This window comes from Solanum verrucosum, unplaced genomic scaffold, assembly GCF_900185275.1.
Source record: "Solanum verrucosum unplaced genomic scaffold, falcon-dt-bn FXZP01000196.1, whole genome shotgun sequence".
NCBI lineage: Eukaryota > Viridiplantae > Streptophyta > Magnoliopsida > Solanales > Solanaceae > Solanum > Solanum verrucosum.
In genome coordinates, this window is record NW_026020420.1 from 4,275,067 (window position 1) to 4,299,769 (window position 24,703).

General features: G+C 35.7%; 3 protein-coding genes across 3 annotated transcripts; all 3 read right to left on the reverse strand.

Moving 5' to 3' along the window:
- Positions 1-1,560: 1,560 nt before the first annotated feature.
- LOC125840978 (UDP-glycosyltransferase 76E1-like) lies at positions 1,561-3,070 on the reverse strand. Its single transcript, XM_049519967.1, has 2 exons — positions 2,608-3,070; positions 1,561-2,525 (listed from the first exon to the last, which is right to left on the reverse strand). Exons 1-2 carry the CDS (start codon positions 3,068-3,070, stop codon positions 1,561-1,563), a joined length of 1,428 nt encoding a protein of 475 aa, XP_049375924.1.
- A 12,298-nt stretch (positions 3,071-15,368) lies between these two features.
- On the reverse strand, positions 15,369-16,514 carry LOC125806969 (secreted RxLR effector protein 161-like). The gene is made up of 2 exons (XM_049486717.1): positions 16,449-16,514; positions 15,369-15,725 (listed from the first exon to the last, which is right to left on the reverse strand). Exons 1-2 carry the CDS (start codon positions 16,512-16,514, stop codon positions 15,369-15,371), a joined length of 423 nt encoding a protein of 140 aa, XP_049342674.1.
- A 373-nt stretch (positions 16,515-16,887) lies between these two features.
- Positions 16,888-18,555, reverse strand: LOC125806970 (uncharacterized). The gene has a single exon (XM_049486719.1). The coding sequence runs from the start codon at positions 18,553-18,555 to the stop codon at positions 16,888-16,890; it is 1,668 nt and encodes a 555-aa protein (XP_049342676.1).
- Between the last annotated feature and the right edge of the window lie 6,148 nt (positions 18,556-24,703).

A 24,703-nucleotide genomic window follows, 5' to 3' on the forward strand; every position in this document is an offset into this window, starting at 1 on the left:
GATACATTAATCTGATGCGCGAGATACAATAATATAAGTGCTGATACATTAATTTGATGCGTGAAAATGAGGGATTTTGGAGATTTGTAAAACTTATAGGGGATAATGGTAATAAGTAAACTAAAAGGTGGGATTTCTGTAATTTTTTCATAGATTTATGCGTATTTTGATTATGCTTAGGCAAGGAATGTGTTTCTCATCCCCAATTCCCTCTTAGTTCCCTCATTTCCTTCTCCTTTATCGTTATTGTTATTGTTCATGTTCTTCATATTGTAATTACTCGTTTATATATGAATCAAAGTGTATTAGTTTGTTCGCTCTGTTGTTTATTGTTGAATTGACAAAATCACAACATTCATTTTAGTGTTAGGTAGTATGGGCGTGGTAGGGTGGAGGGGATGGTCAAGGAGTTGGGTTGGGGCCTTGGGGGTGTTAGGTAGGAGACCATGAACTTGACATATTATTTAAGGAACTTCGTTTTTTTCTATTTTAATCAGATATTTTTTTTTCTTTTTAAGAAACTTATATTTATAGAGAAAATAATTTCAAATATTTACCCCAATCAAATGTAAAAAAATTGTACCACAAAATATTTTTCTTCATACCAAACACACTCATAAGTGTGGCAAAATATGTTTTTATTTATTTAATTATATTTTAATAAAATCTCTCATGTATAATTTTTTAATTTTCATAGGTCAAGCACATGAATGATTTCACCAATGTGTGACAATTTGTAGCGCTTAGACTCTAAACGTAGGATTCAATAAACGAAAGTAAGAAAGTAGTTGACAAGGCAAGTAACAGGCTGCTAATTAAATTGCTTCAACATTTAGCCCAATGATCTTCACATAACTCTCGGAAATCTTACGAAAAAAATACCTGGTATCAAACATGGAAAGAAATTCTTTAAAGCTTGAGGCATATCAAAGATAGTGTCCTTAAGTACGTTTCACTCGATACAAGTGTATCCCAAATATGCACACACTGATACACATAATTATGTGTAAGATACATCTAATAATGTGTTAATCGTATCTCAATTATGTGTAAGATACATCTAATGTGTCAAAAACATGCGTAAATCTTCACTTATTGAAATTTTCTTATTACGTTCGTGGGTTGCTAGGCATCTCACCGCAGTGGTGTTTGCTTCACTTTTTGATTAGTCGATGTTGCTCATTGCTCGCTGCGCTTAGATCCGACAAACCTCTGCTAGATCGACCAAAAATTCGACATGAACGCTCCTCCAATTAGGCCTTTCGACCTCCTAATTGCCTACGCCAGTTTAGGTGGTTTCTCCACTGTCGATGCGATCTCCGATTAGTAACAGATATAGGTTAATCATATGACTATGCATTGATACATTTAATTTAAGGAGGGTAAGAAGCAAGAAATTGATGAACATTTTGTACATAACATTACTCAGTTCTAACAACTAGGAAACAGTGTGTCAAAGTTTCCAAACTTATTAAACCAATCAATAAACTAAGGTGAGAGAAACTAGCATTGGCCCAATGGCTTTGACATAAGCAACCAAGATATGTAATTCTTCTAACTTCAGGACTCTCTGATACACTTGCTTGATGTATGGTTTGAGCTCATGATTGCCCCAACAACAGGCGTTGGCGGAGGGAGCCGTGATGGCAAGACAGAAATGAAGTCTATCAAATCTTTGAGATTCTTCTGTGAAGTACCACCAATCTGCATAGCAGCAACTATGTTTTGTTTCATGTCTACTACTCTTTTCTTCACATCTTTGCCTTCTTCACTTAGCATGAGTTTCATTATTGTTTTCTCTATGACCGTTCTCTCGATTACCTCTAATTCGATTCCAACCTTATATATTTGGGTCAGGTATCTCGCGTTCACCAGTTGGTCTGCTATAATTGGCCTGCATATCATAGGGACTTGTTCACTTATACTTTCAAGCATAGAATTCCAACCACAATGTGTGTAAAAGCCTCCTATCGCGGGATGTGCAAGCACCTGTTTTTGTGGTGCCCATTTCACTATCCGTCCTCTTTCTCCTATCATTTCCTCGAAACCATCAGGTAATGCCTCAGCACATTGAAATCCAGATATAGATCCAGGTCGAATAACCCACAAGAAGGGTTGTTCACTATTAGCTAATCCCCAAGCAGTCTCGATTAGCTCTTTGTCATCAATCGTCGCTAGGCTACCCAAGCTGACATAGAGAACAGAGTTAGGGGCTTGCCTATCGAGCCACTCGATGCAACTGTTGTCTTCTTCTAGTAAGCTAGTCGATGAGGCCAAAGGCACCATTTTGTGAAAAGGTCCTATTGGAAAGAAGGGCACCTTGTAATGTTCTTGAAGGCGTAATAACATTGAACTCTCCAAGTCTTGCATCGTGTTCCAAATAGTCGCGACAGATGATCCTATATCACATATTGCTCTGTGAAACTCTAGTGCCGCCTCTGGAACTGTATTATTGATGACAAAAAATGGTACATCCTTATACCTGAGGGGATGTAGGTCCGGCAATGGATCCAGCAACTGAGAATCTGGAATTGCAGTATCAATACAGACTTAGCTAAAAACAGAACGTAATGGAAGAAAACAGAGGATGTGTAATTGTTCTCATACCTTCAAAAGGAAAATATTTTTCGGGTTGTGGAAAAATGGTGATCATAGAGTGTGTAAATGCAGCACTGAAAGTGCTCAGGACAATGGTGGGAACCTTCAGCTGAGTGGCTACATCATCGACAAAGAACATGACATTGTCATAAACGATACAAGCGAGCTCATTACCTACCTCTTCCATCATCGTAACGAGGTAATCTCTCAAGTGTACCTTGCAATTCTCGTTCATACTATATAAATTTTCCAGACTCGGAAATGATATGTCAATTACCTGGAATCCGTCATCCATAGAATGGAAGACGAATTGAGGATAATTGGAATAATTAGGAGCATTGTATTGAGTATGTGCAACTATAACAGAAAAGCCTTGTGAATAAAGGATACTTCCAAGTTGTAGCATTGGTGTTAAATGCCCTTGGTATGGGCATGGCACTAGTACTACACTTTGTTTTCTTTCTATTTTCATCTTTGCTTTTGTTGGAATTCTCTTCTATTCAAGAGGTTATTTGTAGTAGTAGTGTTCTTGAAGGAAGTTTATTTATAACTCCGGAGGTGGATCTAGTAGTTTTTGCTCAAACAGGCTCTAAGTGTCTACTTGTGTACATTCAAAATTGAAGGATATAAATGTAAGCTAAGGCCAAGTTAAAAAGCATATTTATATATTATATGATTACCGAATCAATTTCCTCACTGCTTAGAACTTAGCTTGTTAAACCTAAAAATTAGATGGAGAGGCTTAGATTGTTTGGCAGCATACTTGACTATATATTTTCCTTAATTAACACGTTGTGCGCCGACAAATTAGCTAACCTACTAATGAAGGTAGTAGATTAGCACCTACTTCATTTTTAATGTTCTTTAAATGCCCTTATTACAATTTACAGTTAATGATCAAAACACATCTAAAGTATTCGACTTTATTGAGTTTCATACATGAACTATTGATATTATGAGTTTCTTGTTTAAACCATCACTCAATGTTAGTGAAACACACCCTTGTTATAAAACCGTTATAGCCCCGCCCACGCAGGCTTTGAAATTTGACGTGCCACTTGCAAATGTTCAATTGTGGGTTGAGCTTCCATGTGTAGCAATTTATCTTCATTATCCTCTGACACATATCTATAGATTTAGACTTATATCTAAAAGTGAAAAAAATATTTTAAGTTCATAAGCTAGGGCTAAGTAATTTGTTGTTGCGTACACATAAGCTAACGATAATTTTGTTATTTTAAATTTTATATCATTAAGTAAGTGCATTACTATATTGAATCTCGCATAAAAATGATACATGATATATATATAAGTATAATCTATATGAATATTTATTAAATCCATTACTTTCATAATATTTTTGGCAAGAAATCTTTTTCATCATTATTGAAAGGGACAATCAAAATAAAAATTCCGTTATTCTTCCTTGATTCAAGGATTCTTCATAATTGTGTCAAGAGCCATATACTTATCCTTCCTGGTAAAAGTAGTACACTCATAAGAAAGAGTTTCAGCAATAACCTTTTGTACATAACTAGCAACTTCATGGCTTGATTTCCCAGACTTGCAAGTGAACTCATACGACAACTTATTCAAGAATGTAATTTCATAAGTGAGACGTGGATTCACAAGAAAGAAAAATGGATCCATCAATTTCCATCCTCGCGTTGACATGTAATTTTATATTATGATTTCAAATTATGTTAGATATGCAATTGAAATAATAATTTCAAGTAATGATTTTATATCTCGAATTATCCAAAAATATTATACTATTATGATATCATATGCATTCAGTATGGTTTCATAGTTTAAAGTTCAATTTTGATATTTTATGATATGATATATAGGTTATGATTGTTTGATCGACTTCAACTTAAATATACTCATATCTTTTCTTGTTCTTTCTTCTACTCTACTTCTCGCACTCTCAGGCTTATCCTCTATGCACATGATTATGAATTATTAAGGTCTTTACTGGGTTGGGTGGCCGGGTTAGCAGCCCTTGGCTCTTGTCGAAACTCTTTTCTTTTTGTTGAATTCAATAAGTTAATTCTCTAAAATTTTGGAGAAATGTGGTGTTAAAGTTTGAAAAAAGTAACCAAGCTCAAGTTAAATGAAATTAAGCTATTTGTGATTTTTAAAAGGTTAGAATTGTAGAGATATTTTAGGACTTGATTCTGTTATCTTTTAAAATAGGAACTCGATTCTAGTAATTTTTGTAAAATAGGAAGATATTAATTCTTTCCATATATTGTAACTTAGTAGTAGTTATATAATCATGTACATGCCTCCTTTGAGAAATAATAGAATACAAAAAATAAATATTCTGTTCAAGATTTGAACTCAACGCCATGGGCAAATCAGATGCTTCTAACTCTACCCCGATTATCATTAAATCTGAAAATTCATCTTTCAATGCAGTAATTATTCTAAATGAAACAAATTATGATATGTGGTCTCAAATCATAGAGATGCAAATTGCTGAAAAAGAGAAACTCTTGTTTGTTCGTGGGAGTACACAACCACCTACTGAAAAAGATAAAGGATATGAGAAGTGGTACACAGACAATCAAAAGGTTAAGAGATGGATGTTGATGTCTATGTCTCCTGAGATTATGAAGCGATATATTCGCTTACCTACTGCTCAAGAAATCTGGAAAGCTCTGTCAACAACCTTCTATGATGGAGCATATGAACTACAAGTCTTCACTTTGAATCAAAAAACCTTTTTCTGCCAAACAAAATGGCAGATCTCTCTCTTCCTACTATGGAGAATTGATTGAAATATTTTGTGAGTTGGATCGCCATGATAAGGTGATCATGGAAAATGAGAAGGATGTCAGTTCTTACCTCAAGTCTATTCAACGACAAATGATGCACATCTTTCTTGCTGGTTTGGATGGTGAATTTGAACAGATTCGTGGGGAAATCTTGAGGAAGGATCCTGTTCCAGAATTAGAAGAATGTTATTCAATGGTTCATCGTGAATCTGTCCGGCATGTAACGGTGTATGTAGATCTTGAAAAATCTGAAGCAGCAGCCATGGTGAGCAAATATAGATCTAATCAAAATCGATCCTCTCAAAATCAACCATATCGAATGAGGTCTATGGGTATCAATAAGTCCACTTATAAGTGTACTCATTGTGATCAGTCGGGGCACACAAAAGATCATTTTTTGAAATTGTGGGATATCCAGAATGGTGGGATCATAACTGTGATTCAAGAAGGAGAAATGCAAGCAAGAGTTCCACTGTTGCAATTGTAGAAACAAATGCCAAGGAAGATGTTGCTGGACAATCCACAACTTTGGTAGCAACGAGAGGTAACAATGGTAAGGCTTTAAATTCATCTGCACTTGTTTCTAATAGTACATGGATAATTGATTCCGGAGCTACGGATCACATGCCATTTGATTCTAGACAAGTTTCATCCCTTAAACCCTCGTCACAAAAAGTATATTTCCACCACTAATGGTTCTTCAGCACCTATCATTGGGGAAGAATCCTTGTCTCTCATTAATAATTTGAATTTAGACAGTGTCTTAGTAGTTCTATCATTAGATTGTAACCTTTTGTCTGTTTCTCTAATTACCACTACTCTATCTTGTGTTGTGATGTTTTGGCCTGCCTATTGTGTGTTTAAGGATATTGGAACATGTAGCTCGTCTCCTGCTTTGGCTACAATTCCTAATTTACCTAGTAATTCTAAGGACAAGGGATAGCTTACTTAGTGTAGTTAGGTCTCCTAGTCAGATACAATTTGTATTACTATATGTGTGTGTATATATATATGGTGGTAGACATATACAGAGGGCAAGAAACATCAGAGAGGTAAAAGAGGCAGCAACTCATTAACGTTGCTGCAGATTTCAACTTTCCTTCATGTTCTATTATGGTATCAGAACCTAACACGGACTTATCATCCACCTCTCAGACGACTATGGCTCAAGCGAGCAACTCGTCTCCTTCCCCTCTCAACAACGCCCATCACTATATCTCGATAAAACTAACCTCTACAAACTACCTTTTCTGGAAAACACAAATTTCTTTGTTTCTTCGAGGATAAGATCTTTTTAGCTATATTGATGGCAATACCATCTGCCCAACACTTCATATTGAAGGAAAAAATGGAGAGCAACGTGTTGTTAATCCAGAATATCTTTGATGGATCAAACAAAATCAATTAATTATGAGTCTCAGCATCTGGTCTCTCTCTGAAGAAACGATTCCAATAATTATTGGACTATCCACATCAAAGGTTGTTTGGGATGCTCTTGCAGCTGCTTTCTCGTCTCCATCAAACACTAGAATCCTCAACCTTCATATGCAGTTTCAAAACTTAAAACAAGTTAATTTGAGCGTCACTCAATATCTTCACAAAGTCAAACTCATTATTGATGAATTAGTGCTGCTGGTCGTCCAATTTGTCTCCCCGATCAGAATATTTATATGTTTAAAGGTCTCCGGTGTGAGTTCAAAGACATCATAACCACTCTTTCGGCTCGTCAAGAACCCGTTACTTTTGGTGAATTGCACAGTCTTCTATTAAGCCATGAATTTATTCATGGTCAGGCCTTATCGTCACTCTCAATGTCACCCTTGCCTATGCTAGACTCGGCTAGAAATCCCTCTGCAAATTTCAGCCAACGGTCCTCTCAAACAGAGCGTCAATACAACCATAATAATCATAGAGGACGAGGCCGTAACAATAGGGGCCGAGGCGGTAATCGTGGTGGAAGACAAGGATATCGAGGAGGCCCATCTAATGGAAATCCATGGCCCTCACTTGACTCTCGCTCGCGATGTCAAATATGTAATGGTGTGAACCATCTCGCACCAAATTATTTCCAGCGATACAATCACACAATCAACCCGGCCGCCTCAGCATATTTGTCTCAACAGTCATCGCCTATCACTCATCAGAATTGGTATCCGAACAGTGGCGCAACACATCACATCACCCCCGATCTTTCTAACTTGTATCATGTTGAGGATTATAAAAGAATGGATCAAGTTCACATTGGAAACGGATAAGGGCTTCCCATTCATCACACTGGTAATACCCTATTTTCTCATCCTTCTAAATCACTTGCGCTCAATATCATTCTTCATGTCCCTTCAATCACAAAACGTCTACTCTCTGTTTAAAGATTTGTTCGAGATAATGACGTGTTTTTTGAATTTCATCCCTCTCATTTTCTTGTTAAGGATCGAGCATCCAGGACGCCTCTTCTTTCAGGTCGGAGTGATGATGAACTCTACTCACTCAATCTCCAACAATCCTACTCGAAATCATCCTCCAAGTCACCATCAACTTTCCTCTTAGCCAGGACATCATCTGCGTGCTGGCATCTTCGCCTAGGCCATCCCCACAAACGAGTGCTCCATCAAGTCTTACAAAAGCATAGTTTACCTTGCTCTAGTTTCAATTTTAATCATATTTGTAGTGCTTGTCAACTCGGCAAGTCACAAAAGTTACATCTTCCAATTTCAATTAATAAAAGTTCATCTATTTTACAAGTCATATTTGTCGATGTTTGGGGTCCTGCCTCTCATTTATCTTTTGAAGGTCACAAATATTTTCTTGTCTTTGTTTATGATTTTTCCAACTTTATCTGGGGATTTCCAATGAAATTGAAATCGGAAGTTGCTTCCATTTTCCTCCAACTCAAGTTGCTTGTGGAAAATCAATTTAACACTAAGATTAAGTCAATCCAATCAGATTGGGGGTGGTGAATTTCGTGCTCTATCTCCCATCCTCTCTCAGTTTGGTATCTCTCACCGAGTTTTTTGTCCTCACACACATGAACAACAAGGCAAAGTTGAACGCAAAGATCGTCATATAGTTGAAACGGGCTAAAGCCTCTTAGCTTACAATTTTTCTCCTTCCCGTTACTGGCAATTCGCATTAGATACAGCCGTATATCTAATAAATCGTCTCCCTTCCCCTTCGAATAACAACAGATCTCCATTTGAACTTGCATTTCACAGATCACCTGACTATAATCTTCTAAAAGCCTTTGAGTGCCTTTGTTTTCCTTACATTCGCCCCTATAATAAACATAAGTTTGACTTTCGTAGTGTGCCATGTGTTTTTCTTAGGTACAACTCTAAACACTATGGATATCGCTGCTTTGATAGAGCCTCTGGCCGCCTCTATATATCTTGACATGTTCGCTTTGATGAACCACATTCCCTTTTGCTTTAATGTCGATCCTAGGTCCTCATCCATCAACACTATCCAACTCAATACCTTGGGCATCCTCTTCTATCTCCTTACCAAATAATTTATCTACTACCACTCCAAATTCACCGCTGCTTGCGTCCACTATTCCAGCCACATCCTCCTTTAAATCTTCGTCATCCATTTCTTCAAGTCCCTCGACCAGATCTCCATCTAATACGCCGAGTGCTTCCTCGTCATTGCCAACAATTCCTCTAGTTGTTGATCCCACATGCTACCTATTGTTACCCCAGACTGCTCCTCCCACTGTACAAACTTCCTCTCAACCCGTGGACCCACTTCAACGCACTCATCATATGCAACTTCGTCATATGCCTCCGTTATCTAATTTATCTACTGTCACAACTTCCAACTTATCGTCTTCCCTTCTTGTTGAACCTACTAGCTTTGCTGAGGCAAATAAACACAAGGTTTGGCGGGATGCTATGTCATCTGAGATGAATGCCCTGTTACGCAGTGGTACTTGGACCCTTGTACCTTATAATTCATCCATGAACGTGTTAGGCAGCAAATAGGTTTTTCGAATTAAGAAAAATTCTTTAGGCAACATTGAGCGTTACAAAGCCCGCTTAGTTGCCAAAATATTTCATCATATGGAAGGTCATGACTATTTGGAAACATTTAGCCCGGTTGTCAAACCTGCCACTATTCGAGTTGTTCTTACCATTGCTGCTTCTCAAGGATGGCAACTACGCCAATTAGATGTCCATAATGCCTTTTTACATGGTCACCTCCAAGAACGAGTGTTCATGGCTCAACCTTCCGGCTTCTTCACCCATCATTTCCCAACCTTGTTTGTTAACTAAATAAATCACTCTATGGTCTCAAACAAGCGCCACGAGCATGGTATTTACGTCTTCACCAATTTTTCACGGCTGTTGGGTTTTCTCCTTCTAAAATATATACGTCTTTGTTTGTGTATCGGGATCATGGAATCACGATATATCTATTTGTCTATGTCGATGATATTATTGTTACTAGCAACCTTCCCTTCTCTCTCAAATCTATTATTTCAAAGTTAGGGGCTGAAGTTTCTATTCGTGATTTGGGATGCTTGAGCTTCTTTCTAGGTGTTGAAGTGACCCACACTACAAACGGCTTTTATCTTTCTCAACATCGATAAATTGCAGACTTGCTATCTAGGGCCTCAATGCAAAATTGCAAATTTGTGCGTACACCTATGGCACCGAATATTAAGATCCATGTGGGTGATAGCTCTCTGTTTGATGATCCTACATTATATCGTACTATTGTTGGGGATTTACAGTATGTCACATTGACACGTGCTGATCTCGCATTTGCCGTAAACAAGGTTTGCCAATTTATGCACTCTCCGAGTCAAAATCAATGGGTTGCGGTTAAACGCATTTTTCGGTATCTTAAAATCACAATGAACCATCAGTTCATAATTCCTCGATCTCCTAACTTGGTGCTACAGGCTTTCACTGATTTGGATTGGGCAGGCTCGTTGGATGATCGAAAGTCTATAGGTGGTTATGCTATTTTTTTTCAGAAATGCATTCATCTCTTGGTCTTCTAAGAAGCAACGTACCGTTGCTCGATCATCCACCAAATCTAAATATAAAACACTTGCTAACGAAGCCGCTGAACTCACTTGGTTATAATCATTGCTATTTGAACTCGGCATACCTCTTCATTCTTCTCCCGTGCTTTGGTGTGATAATCTTGGTGCTGCCTATCTATTCATTAATCCTATTTTTCATGCTCGCACCAAACATGTTGAAATCGGTTATCACTTCGTCCGTGACAAAGTTGCTTGCAAGGATCTCTTTGTCCAGTTTCTTTCAACCAAAGATCAACTTGTAGATGTTCTCACCAAACCTCTTTCCTCGGCGCCAAATTTGAATTTCTCTGCTCCAAGCTGAATGTCGTTCCGCTACCTTCAGCTTGCAAGGGGAGTATTGGAACATGTAGCTCGTCTCCTGCTTTGGCTACAATTCCTAATCTACCTAGTAATCCTGAGGACTATGGATAGCTTACTTAGTGTAGTTAGGTCTCCTAGTTAGATACAATTTGTATTACTATATGTGTGTATATATATATGGTGGTAGATATATACAGAAGGCAAGAAATTTCAGAGAGATAAAAGAGGCAGCAACTCATTAACATTGCTGCAGATTTCAGCTTTCCTTCATGTTCTATTAAAGGACATCCATACAAGAAAGACAATTGGTTATGGTACTAGATGAGAGCAGTTGTATTACTTGGATTTGGAGTCAAAAAGTTCTAACCAGTTGCGCTAAGCATTATCGATTGATGTGTTTAGTTGTGAGGACAAAACAAGGAAATCTGATATTTGTCTATGACATCGATGATTGGGACATGCTTCTTTTGGATATCTTAGTAAATTATTTCCTAAGTTATTTACAAAATTTGATGTTTCTGATTTCCATTGTGATGTCTATGAACTTTCAAAGAGTCAGTGTGTGTCTTTTTCACCAAGAATGAATAAAAGTTCAATTCCTTTTATGATTATACATTCAGATGTTTGGGGTCCATCCAAGGTGAATATGTTAGGTAGATCACGTTGGTTTGTTACTTTTATAGACGATTGTACTAGAATGACTTGTGTGTGTTTGATGAAGTTCAAAAGTGAAGTGAATTTATTGTTTCAAAAGTTTCATAAAATGATTTGCACACAATATAATGCCCAAGTAAGAGTTCTTCGTAGTGATAATGGGGGAGAATATTCTAGGTATGAACTTAAGCGATATTTAGAAGCACATGGAATTGCTCATCAAACTACTTGTCCCAATACATCCCAACAGAATGGGGTAGCCGAGAGAAAAAATCGTCATTTATTAGAAGTTGTTCGTGCTCTATTGATTGAAGCTCATCTACCACAATGTTATTGGGGGAGAAGCACTCACTTGTGCAACATATTTAATTAATCGAGTGCATTCTAGCAGAATTAACTTTAGAACACCATCTCAAGCTCTTGCTGAAGCGGTGATTGCACCGGCAGTCCCAAATTTGACTCCTCGTGTGTTTGGTTGTGTAGCATTTGTACATCTTCATAAGCATCAACGCGACAAGTTATCCCCCCGTGCATTGCAATGTATTTTTTTGGGATATGCTACTCATAAAAAAGGGTACAAATGTTTTTATCCTCCAACTCAACGAATGTTTGTTACAATGGATGTTGTTTTTCAAGGGGAGGACATGGAGGATCTTTTGTCTCTAAATTGTAAAAAATTGATACTTTTTGCACCTAGAAACCAGGTTGTAGATGAATCAAGTTTATGTGATGGTGAACATTAAGAAATGGGGCATAACCAAGATATAGTAGAATCAAATTTGGGTACTATTAAAAATCAGGAAATTGAAGAAGAAGATTTGGGTGCTACTGGAACTTAAGAAATTGGAGAAGTTTGTCCAATATCACATGAACCCCTCACCCAACAAGCAACTGGTGTACCAAATCAATCGTCGCCAACTCAGGATGTTTCTGATTTTGTACCTGAATCATCAGTCAAACAACTACCACCACGACACAATAGAGGTCTTCCTAAACCCACCTATGAAGCATAAATTTCTGGTAAGACTAGATACCCATTGAGCCATTTTGTGTCTAATCATCATTTGTCGGAATCAAATAAGTCATTTGTAAATCAATTATTTGTTGTATTTATTCCTAACAATGTGCAGGAAGCCTTAATTAATCCCTGGTGGAAAGAAGCTATGGATGAAGAGATGAAATCCTTGAAAAAAATGATGCATGGGAACTTGTCGATTGTCCACCAAGAAAGAAAACAGTTGGATGTCGATGGGTGTATACAGTCAAGTACAAAACAAATGGTATGATAGAACGATTCAAAGCGAGATTGGTGGCTAAGGGATATACTCAGACCTATGGAATCGACTATACTGAAACATTTGCACCTATTGCAAAAATCAACACATTTCGAGTGCTATTATCCTTGGCTATAAATTTTGATTGGTCTCTACAATAATTTGATGTGAAAAATGTTTTTCTTCATGGTGAGTTGTATGAAGAAGTCTATATGGACTATCCTCCAGGGTACGAGATATCGAGATCACATGATTATAGAGTATGAAGATTGAAGAAATTACTTTATTGACTGAAACAATCACCAAAATCGTGGTTTGGAAAATTCACCAAATCTATGAAAGCATTTGGCTATACTCAAAGCAACACCGATCACACTTTGTTCTTAAAGAGACAACAAGGTAAAATTACTGCCCTTATTGCATATGTTGATGACATGGTGGTGACTGGAAATGACCCTGAAGAAAGGAAAGCTCTCCAAAGCTAGCTGTCTAAAGAATTCGAGATGAAGAACCTTGGTCCATTAAAGTTTTTCCTTGGAATTGAAGTCTCTAAATCATCTAAAGGAATTTTCTTATCCCAAAGAAAATATACTTTAGATTTGTTAAAGGAAACTGGCATGACAGCTTGCCAACCAACTGATACACCTGTTGAAGAAGGCCTGAAATTAAGTGTTGAACCTAATCAAATTCCAGTTGATAAAGGAAGATATCAGAGGCTTGTAGAAAGATTGATATACCTAGCACACATAAGACCAGACCTTGCTTATTCTTTAAGTGGGGTAAATCAATTTATGCATAATCCTGGTGAGCAACATATGAATGCAATTATGCGCATCTTGAAATATTTGAAGTCTGCTCCAGCAAAGGGAATTTTGTTCACAAAATGTACAGATCCTTTAGTAATAAATGTATATACGGATGCGCGCTGGGCTGGAGCTATCAATGACATACGGTCTACTTCAGGATATTTCACTTTTGTGGGAGGAAATATTGTTACATGGAGAAGCAAAAAACAAAATGTCGTTGCTCGCTCAAGTGTGGAGGCGGAATTCGAAGGAATGACACTTGGAATATGTGAAGCATTATGGTTGGGACTTCTCTTAACAAATTTGGGTTATCCACCTAAGGCACCAATCCAACTATATTGTGATAATAAGGCTGCACGTGATATTACACATAATCCGGTACAACACGATCGTACCACGCATGTAGAAGTAGATGTTGACACCCAATTCTGACCCTCCCCAATATATATTGATCATTGAGCTTCTCCAATTTTAAACGATTTAAGATAATTAGTTTTTATAAGAAATAAAAATTAAAATAAATAAAATATAAATATATATAGTCTGGAGGTTATTTTAAATAACTTTTGTCACTTATTATAATTTTTAGACAATACTTATATCTTATATAATTAGGCATATAATTAGTATATTTCAAGAATATCCCAAAATCGTCTCAAAAAGATTTTTATTAAATCTTCAATTAAAGTAATTGGGTTTAAAGTGTATTTATAATTTTATGTTATTTAGCTTATTAGCTTAATTATTTTATTTTGTTAATTCGAGAAGCGTGTTTAAGTTGTGATTATAATTTTAGATTAATTAGTTTGCGATTTTATTTCGTTGAGGTTAAGAAGCTCTTTATTTAATTTATACTAATTCGTTTTATTTAGTTTTTGGTCGAACAACCAATTAAATTCAATTCGGCTAGCTTCGTAATTTCCATTTGGCCATAACCACGTTCATGTGGCTATTTTCTTAAGCCAATTCCTCAAACCCATTTTAAGACCAAGAACTTGGGCCCTCTACTCCTAATTTTTCAGCAACCAACAACCCAATTCCCAATGACCCTGCCCACTTCTTTTCCCAGCTGAAAGACCCATTCAACAATACAACATAACAATACAAAAACAACCAAAAACATACAACAACACATGCCAACCCCACCTGCGTCGTTCTTCTTCTTCTTTGCAAAAACGAGCAGTAACTCAGTACTGTTCCAGCAGTCGCAGCAGCAGCAAAAGCACGCATTTTCCTCTTTGGGGGTGTGAGATGAGGCCACGTCGCCCCCCAAGGACATTGTGTTTGATCCGAGGCGTTTGTTCCCCTTTCCCCCATTCGGAATGAGTCAAAACCTCAAGGAAATGGTGTTTAGCCGGAAGGGTGAAAGGTTTGAAGTTTTGAATTTTGAATTTGGCCTTGTAAAACTTAGTGAACTCGAGATACAACAATGAAGCTCACAACAATAGAGGCTTCCGCCACATCAATACAGAGAGAATTCAGAGAAACAATTATTTGTGAAATGGAAAAGTTAATCTTCTATTCAACCCATCAGTGTTATATATACAGAGGAAAAAGTGTAACAAACTAATTAACTAACTAGTGGAAAGTGTAACAAACTAATTAACAACTTGACTGACTGAGTGTACAAACTAATTAACTACAAGCTAATATACAGAATGTACAACTTCAATACCCCCCCTCAAGTTGGTGGTGGAGATAACACTGCCAACTTGTGAAGAATAAAGGAATGTTTGATCCCAGTCAAAGCCTTGGTTAGAATATCTGCTAGCTGATCCTGAGTAGCAATGTGATGCAGTGAGATGAGGCCTTCATGGAGAACTTAGCGAACATAATGACAATCAACCTCGATGTGCTTAGTTCGTTCATGAAAGATAGGGTTTTTAGCTATATGCAAGGCAGACTAACTATCACAGAACACTGAGATTGGTTTTGGAAAAGGGACATTCAGTTCAGAAAGTAGCCGACTCAACCTAACCAATTCACCTACCACCTTTTGAAGTGATCTGTACTCAACCTCTGCAGAGGATAAAGAGATGGTCTCTTGCTTCTTTGATTTCCAACTTATAGGATTGTCCCCAAGCAACACCAAATACCCACTGACAGACTTTCGAGAATCAGGGCATGAAGCCCAGTCTGAATCACAATAACCTTTGACGGAGAAATCTGCATTTTTAGACGTAAACAGGCCCAGTGTAGGATCAAATTTTAAGTATCGAAGGAGACGGAAAACAGCCTGTAAGTGAGGTTCCCTAGGATCCTGCATGTATTGGTTGAGGTGTTGAACACTAAAAGCAATGTCCAGCCTAGTATTAGTGAGGAAATTTAGTTTCCCAACAAGCTTCCTATAATATGTGACATCATTTAGGACTTTGTACCTTTTTGTCTCAAAAGGATAACCAATGAAGATATGTGGTGTAGTTCTGGGGTCAAATTTTGTTCTATGAGGGATAGGTGTGGTGGGATAACAAAGGCAACCAAAACTCCTCATATGAGAATATAAAGGCTTTTTGTTATATAGCATTTCATGGGAGCATTTATTGTTCAATATTCGAGATGGAAGTCTATTTATTATATAAGTGGCACAAAGTACACACTCCCCCCAATATTTTGTAGGTAGTTTGGATTGAAACAAGAGTGCCCTGGCAGTCTCAAGTAAATATTTATGTTTTCTCTCCACTACACCATTTTGTTGGGGTGTATATGGGCAAGTTTTCTTATGGATGATTCCTTTGGTTTGAAAAAAAATGGTTGTTTCTGTGTTGACAAACTCCAGACCATTGTCTGTTCTAACTGTTTTAACAGTAGTTTGGAATTGATTTTCCACCATGACAATAAAAGCCTTAAGGGTTTGCAGGGCATTACTTTTGGAACTTAAGAGTTGAGTCCAAGTGGATCTACTAAAATCATCCACAATGGTGATGAAGTATTTGAAGTGGTTATGTGTGGCTATGTGATATGGTCCCCATAGGTCAACATATACTAGTTCAAACAGCTGTGAGCTTATGCTGGTTCTTGGCTTGAAAGGCAATCTTTCTTGCTTTGCCATTGGGCAAATAGAGCACATGAATGGTTGTTTAGAGGAAAAGGTGATGGGGATAGTGGAAATAATTTTCATTTTGACAAAAGGAACATGTCCCAATCGATTGTGCCACACAACATCTACATTATTTCCAGTGCATGTGTGAGAGAAAATAGGAGAATGCAGTAGAGGGACAATAGGAAAATTTTCAACATTCAAACAAGAATTCTGTTTGTTAAGAAAAGAAGTACATTTCATACTATCTGATACATGGAAATAACGACTTCTATTACAAGCATTACATGAAGGAAAAATGCAATATGAGGAAATACTACTCAAAGAAGAAGAATTGAGAGTCTTCAAGCAATTGGGACAAAGGAAGTAGAGTCCAGCTTCTGCCCTACCAATGACCAGAGGCCTCTTCATTGAAGGGACTGCATAACACATGAAGTTTTAGTGAAACTGATAGTGCAGTGGACTGCATGCTCATGGCATTAATAGAAATCAAATTGTACTTGAAAGATGGCACAAACAAGACTTTTTCTAGGCTAATCATGGGTCCTAATGCTACACTTCCAATCTGAGTCACCTTAACTTTATAGCCATTTGGTAAATCTACTAGGATTGGATATGGAAGGGTGGTAACATTGTGTAAGAGGGAAATGTTGAAAGTCATATGGTTCGAAGCTCCTGAGTCTAATATCCACGACTCAGACTTGTTTTTGGAACATGCACAAGACAGTTTGCTAGAATCTATAGAAGAAGTGCAAATTATTGTACCTGCAAAATCAACTGTACCATTAGTAAAAGCTTGATTGGTGGGGGGACACTCAGCATCATAATCCTTCTGGAAATGTTGGAGTGCAGCCTGGAGATGACCATATTCTTCCTTTGTAAGATTCACATTGAACATTTCTTCACCTGTAGTACTTGTTGTTAGTCCCTTCCCAATGTTTAGATCAGCTGCACAGTTAGCATTTGCCACTGCCTTACCCCCATTTCCTCTGCCATAACCAGGTGTGTGAGGGTATTGATTGAATCGTGCAGGTGCTCTAGTTGTGTTAGACCTTTGAGCTGATTGAGTGTTCCTATTTTGGTTAAGACTGAAATTGGAGTTTTGACTGTTGTTAATGTGACCAGGTGAAGAACCATGGAGCAGATGACCAGGTGGATAACCATGAAGTTGATAGCATTTTTCCATGAGATGGACAGTTTTCTTACAGTAATTACAAATCCTGTCCTTATACTTCAAATTGTTGGTGGAGTAATTGGTTTTATAGTGTGTGGGCTTATCAGTCCCAGCATGCAAAACAGTCGAATCTAGAGTAAGATGATTTGAAGGTTTGATCTCTCTTTGGTGTTCATCCTGAACTAACAGAGAAAATGCTTGTGCCATAGAGGGTAGTGGATTCATCATAAGTATACTACCACGTATTGCTGTATAAATCTTATTGAGTCCCATTAGGAATTGAACTAATCTTCTATCCTGTTCACCCTTGTAAACACTTTCTTTTAGTCCACAAACGCAGTTGCAAGTACATTGAGTTTTGACATTCAAAGTGCTAAGTTCCTCCCAAAGTTTCTTCAACTTTGTGTAATAAGCTGTGATGTCGAGGGATCCCTGAGACAAATCATTGATTTCCCGCTGAATTTGATACAAATTTGCTCCATTCGTTTGCTCGTATCTATCCTCCAACTCTTTCCAGAGCTCAGCAGAATTCTGAACATATTCAACGCTATCTGCAATCTCCTTGGACGATGAATTCAAAATCCATGACGTAACAATATCGTCACACCTCTCCCATTGTCTGTAGGTATGGTGATCAGATCTAGGGCGTGAGCATTCACCAGTAATGAATCCTAATTTGTTTTTCACAGACAGTGATCGCAAAACACTACGCCTCAATGAAGGATAACCAAGTCCAGTGAACTGCATTGGTACGAGCATCGCACCAGGATTATCAGATGGATGCATATACAGGGGATTGTTCGAATCGATCGGAGTCAGAGCAGAAGTGTTATCTCCATTACCAATTCCAGTAGAATCAGAGGTATTACCAATCGCCATAGTTAACTGTTACAGGTGCGCAATCAATGAAAGGTTGAGAAGAAAAAAAACAGAAAAAGAAAAGGAACGAGTGTCTCTAGATCGAGATCGCTCTGATACCATGTAAAACTTAGTGAACTCGAGATACAACAATGAAGGTCACAACAATGGAGGCTTCCGCCATATCAATACAGAGAGAATTCAGAGAAACAGTTATTTGTGAAATGGAAAAGTTAATCTTCTATTCAACCCATCAGTGTTATATATACAGAGGAAAAAGTGTAACAAACTAATTAACTAACTAGTGGAAAGTGTAACAAACTAATTAACAACTTGACTGACTGACTGTACAAACTAATTAACTACAAGCTAATATACAAAATGTACAACTTCAATAGGCCTTTTGAATCTGATTTTTATTCCTTCCCCCCCCCCCCCCAAAATCCGAACCCTAATTCTCCACTATAAATACCCTGTTCTTCTACAAGTGGAGGAGGATTTTTTTTTGGAAAATTTGGTGTTAGAGAAATTTTTGGAGATTTTAGTCGGAATTTGAGAGGAACACAAGCTACTGGTCAAAACATTCGCATACAAACATTTGGAGAGAAAAGTTAGGAAGAGAATCGGAAAAAGTTATAAAAGTTCAAAGGTTCCGGGAGAATTTTTATTTGGTTTCGTTTAGCTTCTCTTAGTGTGGTGCTTGAACCTCGAATTTGTGTGTTGCAAAAGCTCGCTGTCTCCTCTGCTCGTTTTTGTCCAGTCGCTGCCCGGAATAAGGTAATACTTCACCCCTTCATGACACTCTTTTCGTTTTCGCCACTTCGACACAGTGTTGTTAACTTTAGCTATGTTTTCGTCGTCTTGATAAGTCATGTTTGTTCACGGAATGAGTTCTGTTTTCCATTCTTATGTTGATTTGAATGTTATATTGTTTTGTAGTTAATGTCTTCACTCCTTTGCTCTCTATTTGGGGTTCATCTTGCCTTTCTAAATCTGTTATTCGGATATCGTCGAATCTATATTTTATTTTTGCTTTAGCATCTTGAATATTGAAGGTTCCATTTATTTTACTACTGCTGATGTTCTCTATTCTTCCTTTGAGATGAGGGAAAATCTTGGAATCTTTTAGTATGAAGTTATATGTTGTCGTAGCTGCTGATCGGAGAGCATAAGTGGTCATTTTCTTCTTGATTAAATTCCACGGCCGTCCTATTTTGTATTACAAATGTGTAACTGTCTATTTGGCGTTCATTTCTCCTCATTTTCAACATGCTTTCATAGTTTGTTGAGTGTATTTGCTGTCCACTTATTCTAACATGAAGCTAAATGTTTATAATTATTTTGTTGGTTTGCATTTTCCTCCCTATTTTGTCATGAAGCATATGCTAAGTGTTGAAAGACCAAGGATTGTCTGTCATTTAGAATGACTTTCTTTTTGAATTGCTAGATTTATTTGCCACGATATTTAGGCCATGAAAGATATATTTGTCATGCTGCATGAAGCATGTACTAGTCATTTTTTTTATTAATTTACTTTTTTTAAAAAAAAATGCATATCCATATTTCCTTCATTATTTGAGATCACCAGGCAGTAGAAAAAAGAATGCTAACACTCTCACTATATTATTTCATTCCCCATTTTATGATAAAATGATTGTTTGACTACACAAGATTTTAATATATTAATTTGGTGTAATACTTTTTCTATGTTTCGGTTTACTTATTTGATTGAGTTGGTGTTAAAGTTCTTTAAATATGCTATTTTTCTCAAGTCATTGGAAACATTAAGTTCACTAACGTGTTTTCCTTTTTTTTTCCTTGTTGAATGTGAACCCCTCTTGAGTCCGTGGGGACTCCGCTTCCTTCTTGCATTTCGGGGATTTTGCTTCTCTTTATCGAGTCCAAATAGCCGGTGAACAGGTTACAGGTAGTACAAGGGCTGGAAACTGAATTTTCAGATCCTAAAAAGCCCAAAAGAGAGCAGTATACATGATGTATACGACTGTATACACATGTATACATAGAAAGAACAGCGATATACAGGGCTGGAAAGCCGATACAGGTGCTGGAAATGTGAAGTGGACTGTCTATATTCGATATACGGTCCGATATACACAAAAATGGATCGAAATACGGCCTATATACATCGATATACGCCTTTGGTATACGCAAGTCTTTGGGGCGAAAATGGGCCTAAAGTCCAATAGATTTGGCCCAAATTTGGGCATCCTCTTGTTATTGCCATTATTTATTTATGGGAAAATTTTCAAAACAACAGTATTTTAGTTTTTAATGGGACTCTTTAGCAATAGTTTCATTATTTATTTAAAATGTCAATATTTTAACTGAGCTATGTATTTATTTTATTTTGATTAATTTGAAAGAATACAAATAATTAATAACAGAATAGAGAAAATCATGGAACAGAAAATTTCAAAAGAGGTAAAAAAAATTTAAAATTTAACATCAATTACGTTTTTGAAAGTGCATATGTTGCCATTTTTCTTTCTAGCATTTTTTTCCTTTGTTCTTAAGAATTTCAATTTTTTTTTTGAAAACAGTAGTTTGTATTTTATATCTTATATGAGTGAAAGTGTTGGAAAATTTCTAATGCCCTCTGTTTTGGATATTTAAATGTTTGAACTTCTTTGAATATGTGTTCATCCGAAATGTATTTGAATACCTAATGATATGTATAACTAATTTAAAATATAAAAATTATTGGTATTGATTTATGATGAATACAACTCTTTGGCATTGTAGTTCAAGTACAAAAATAAAGACAGTTGTGAAGTATATACCAAAATATAAATACAAATTAGTTGTAAATCGAAATGATATTGAAAAATACAGTTGCGATGAATACATAATACATAGAATAAGTTGTATTCAAAATAAATTGTATTTATATTTCAATATCCAGTTTTGTTATATTATTATTTCACTTTAAATTTGCAGAAAGTATTTTCTGGCTCAGTTTTTATTTCAAATATGAGGTTGTATTTCAATATCATTTTGTATATCAAACGCAGAATGAATACCAATAATTTTGTATTCCCCTATTTGTGATGTATCCGTTGCAATTTTATATATTATGTATTCATAAAAATTATATTGCTTTAGCCAAATAAAATACAAAATATGTCTTACTAAGTTTGTATTTCAAATATCAGGTTGTATTTCAGTATGATTTTGTATTTCAAACGAAAAAATGAATACCAATAATTTTTTGATTGATTCTGTCATGTAGACAATCAGATGCTTTCCTCAAAATCTAAAACCCTAAAAGAAAACTTCGATATTATCAAAATATATGTATTAAATATCAAACAAAATAAACATATAAATGAATTTCTAGATTCTACAAAATCTGAAAAATTAAAAGAAAATCACAAAAAAATTGTTTAAAAGAATAAAAATCTGAAATATTTGATGAATATCTAAACAAAATCACATAAAAATTGAAGAATTTGACTAGAAATCCGTAATATATAGAATCCGAAATATACACCATAATCGGTTTTAAACAACAAATCAAAATAAATCTATAATGGAAATTACCTTGCCAATCGAGAAATCTCTTGAATTAATAAAGAGATTTCGCTTAACAATCGAGAAAATTTCTTGAATTAAAATATATATTTTGATGAGCAATTTGTGAGCACCTTGAAGAAAGAGAATCTGGAAACGTGAAAGGTGGGGGTAGAAACGTGAAAGGTGAAGAAGGAAGGTTAATGGGTATTGGTTTAATTTATTTTTTTTCGTTTTAACGGTTATTGGTTTAGAATTTGGTCCAATATATGACTATTTTCATAAATAAAATTAATTTTAAATAATAAAATCTAAATACATAATATTTTCTAAAAATATTGTCATTCTGACATTTTAAATAAATATTTTAAAGTGTTGTTGTTTTGACTAATTATGTTAGGTATTATGACTTAATTGCTAATTTTCCCTTTATTTATTCTCTGACCCATTTATGCGATTTGGTTATTTAACTTAATTAATCCCCCTAAAGATGAACCACTTTTGATTATGATAACTTATTTCGTCTTATTTAATTAGTTTTCTTTACTTGACCATTTTGAAAAACTTTACTTTTCTTTCTAAATGATTTCAAAACATTTAAGTTAAATGATTCATTTTTGTTACATCCTTTCTTCTTGAATTAATCTTCAAAGTTAGTTGCAAAGTCTATTTTTTTTTCTCCGAATTTGGGCAAAAGCCCGAGTTCAATTTTTCTCCTTTCTCCTCTTATATTTATTTGTTATTTTAGTGACTAGTAATAAATAAATAAGTTAAAATAAATGAGTTTTTTTACTTAATAAAAAATTAAAAAATAAGTTAAGATAAATGAGTTCATTTACTTAGTTAAAAGTTTTTTTTAAAAAAAATAAGTTAAAGTAAAAGAGTTCTTTTATTTAGTTAAAGTTTTCAAAAAAATTAGTTAAAATAAAATGAGTTCTTTCACTTAGTTAAAATTTCAAAATTAGTCAAAATCATTTTGGTCAAATCGCCGGTCAACCACGAGTTAGCGGGCATTCCGAGGGCCTAACACCTTCTCGGAATGTACATTTGAACTCGAACCCTTTTTTTTCAATTGATTTTATCTGTTTAAATCTTTTTGAAAAATCTTATATTTTTCTTGATTATTTACTAAAAATTAAGTGGCGACTCTGTTCTTTTGGAAATTTGATTTCTCTTAAATCATGAGTTTAATCGATTTTTCGAAAACTCAGTCATTTTTCTTTTATTTATCTTTTCGAATAAAACAGTAGACATGTTTTTCATCAAGGAAAAGTTGGATGGAAAGATATTAGAGTTACCCAAGATTCAATCGGAGGACCAATTGGCTGATCTTCTTACTAAAGCAATTTCGAGTAAAATGTTCTCCAAGTTTGGGAGCAAGTTGGGCATGTTCGACATCTATGCATCAACTTGAGGGGGAGTGTAGAGATATTTTAGGACTTGATTATGTAATCTTTTAAAATAGGAACTCGATTCTAGTAATCTTTGTAAAATAGGAAGATATTAATTTTTTCCATATATTGTAACTTAGTAGTAGTTATATAATCATGTACATGCCTCCTTTGAGAAATAATAGAATACAAGAGAGAAATATTCTGTTCAAGATTTGTACTTTAATCTCACATCATTAATTAAATTTTAAAGCTCAAGTAAACTAAGATATTTTATCTAATCTAAAAAGTGGGTCATTTCCAAAAAAATTAAACATAAATACAGTTAGTATATAAACATAAATGTTGTCAACGTTGATTTTTAATGCAAGGTTGATGAGTATAAATAATTTTCACCCTAAACAATCTAACTATGATGATTGTAGTAACAATTATTATGCATTTGAATTTTAAAAAATAGTAATAATTATGTCCAAATTATTTCTTTTTTTTCTTACGAAGAGTGGTATTATGCACTACAAGAAATTTAACTTAGAGTGAGATTATTGCATAATATAGACTCTAGCAAAACACCTTTTCTAATGACAATTTCTTCGTCGCAGCAAATTAAACTTTTAACCATATTTTAGTAGGATTATTTGCAGTGACACTGTTAAAATCTCCACTAATATGTTAATTTTTGTGGTGATTTTAAGGGTCATAGCTAAAACTATATATTTTGTGGCAACAGTTTTTCGTCGCCACACTGATTCATCACATATTGTGATGACAAAATAAGTTGATACTAAAAGTTGTCACAAGAGCTCTTATACTCTATATATTGTAAATGCAACTAAATGACCCTATCAATATTGAAGCAGAGGATAAATACTTCCTTACACAATGTCACAAAAGGAATATCAGTATCACGATCACCCAATCCAATCTCAGGTTGAGTTTCTCCGAAAGTCCTTTTAAGAGCATCAGCCTTTTTCTTCCCAACAAGAACTCCAGGCGATCTAACAAAGCCAGTTGTTCTACCTTTATATGTTTCAATCTCCGTCCCACACGATGAGAACACTCTCCAAGACTCGGGATGAAGGTCTTCAGAATAGAATTTTGGCAGTACAGCACGTGCTGCTGATTCTATATCGGAAACCTTCATCCCTACAAATGTTACAAATATAAGAACTTGAATTCCAACAGACTCTGAGATGAAATAATAAAGAAACCCCGCGAGGGGTGAAGCTAAGAGAAGAAATAGTAAC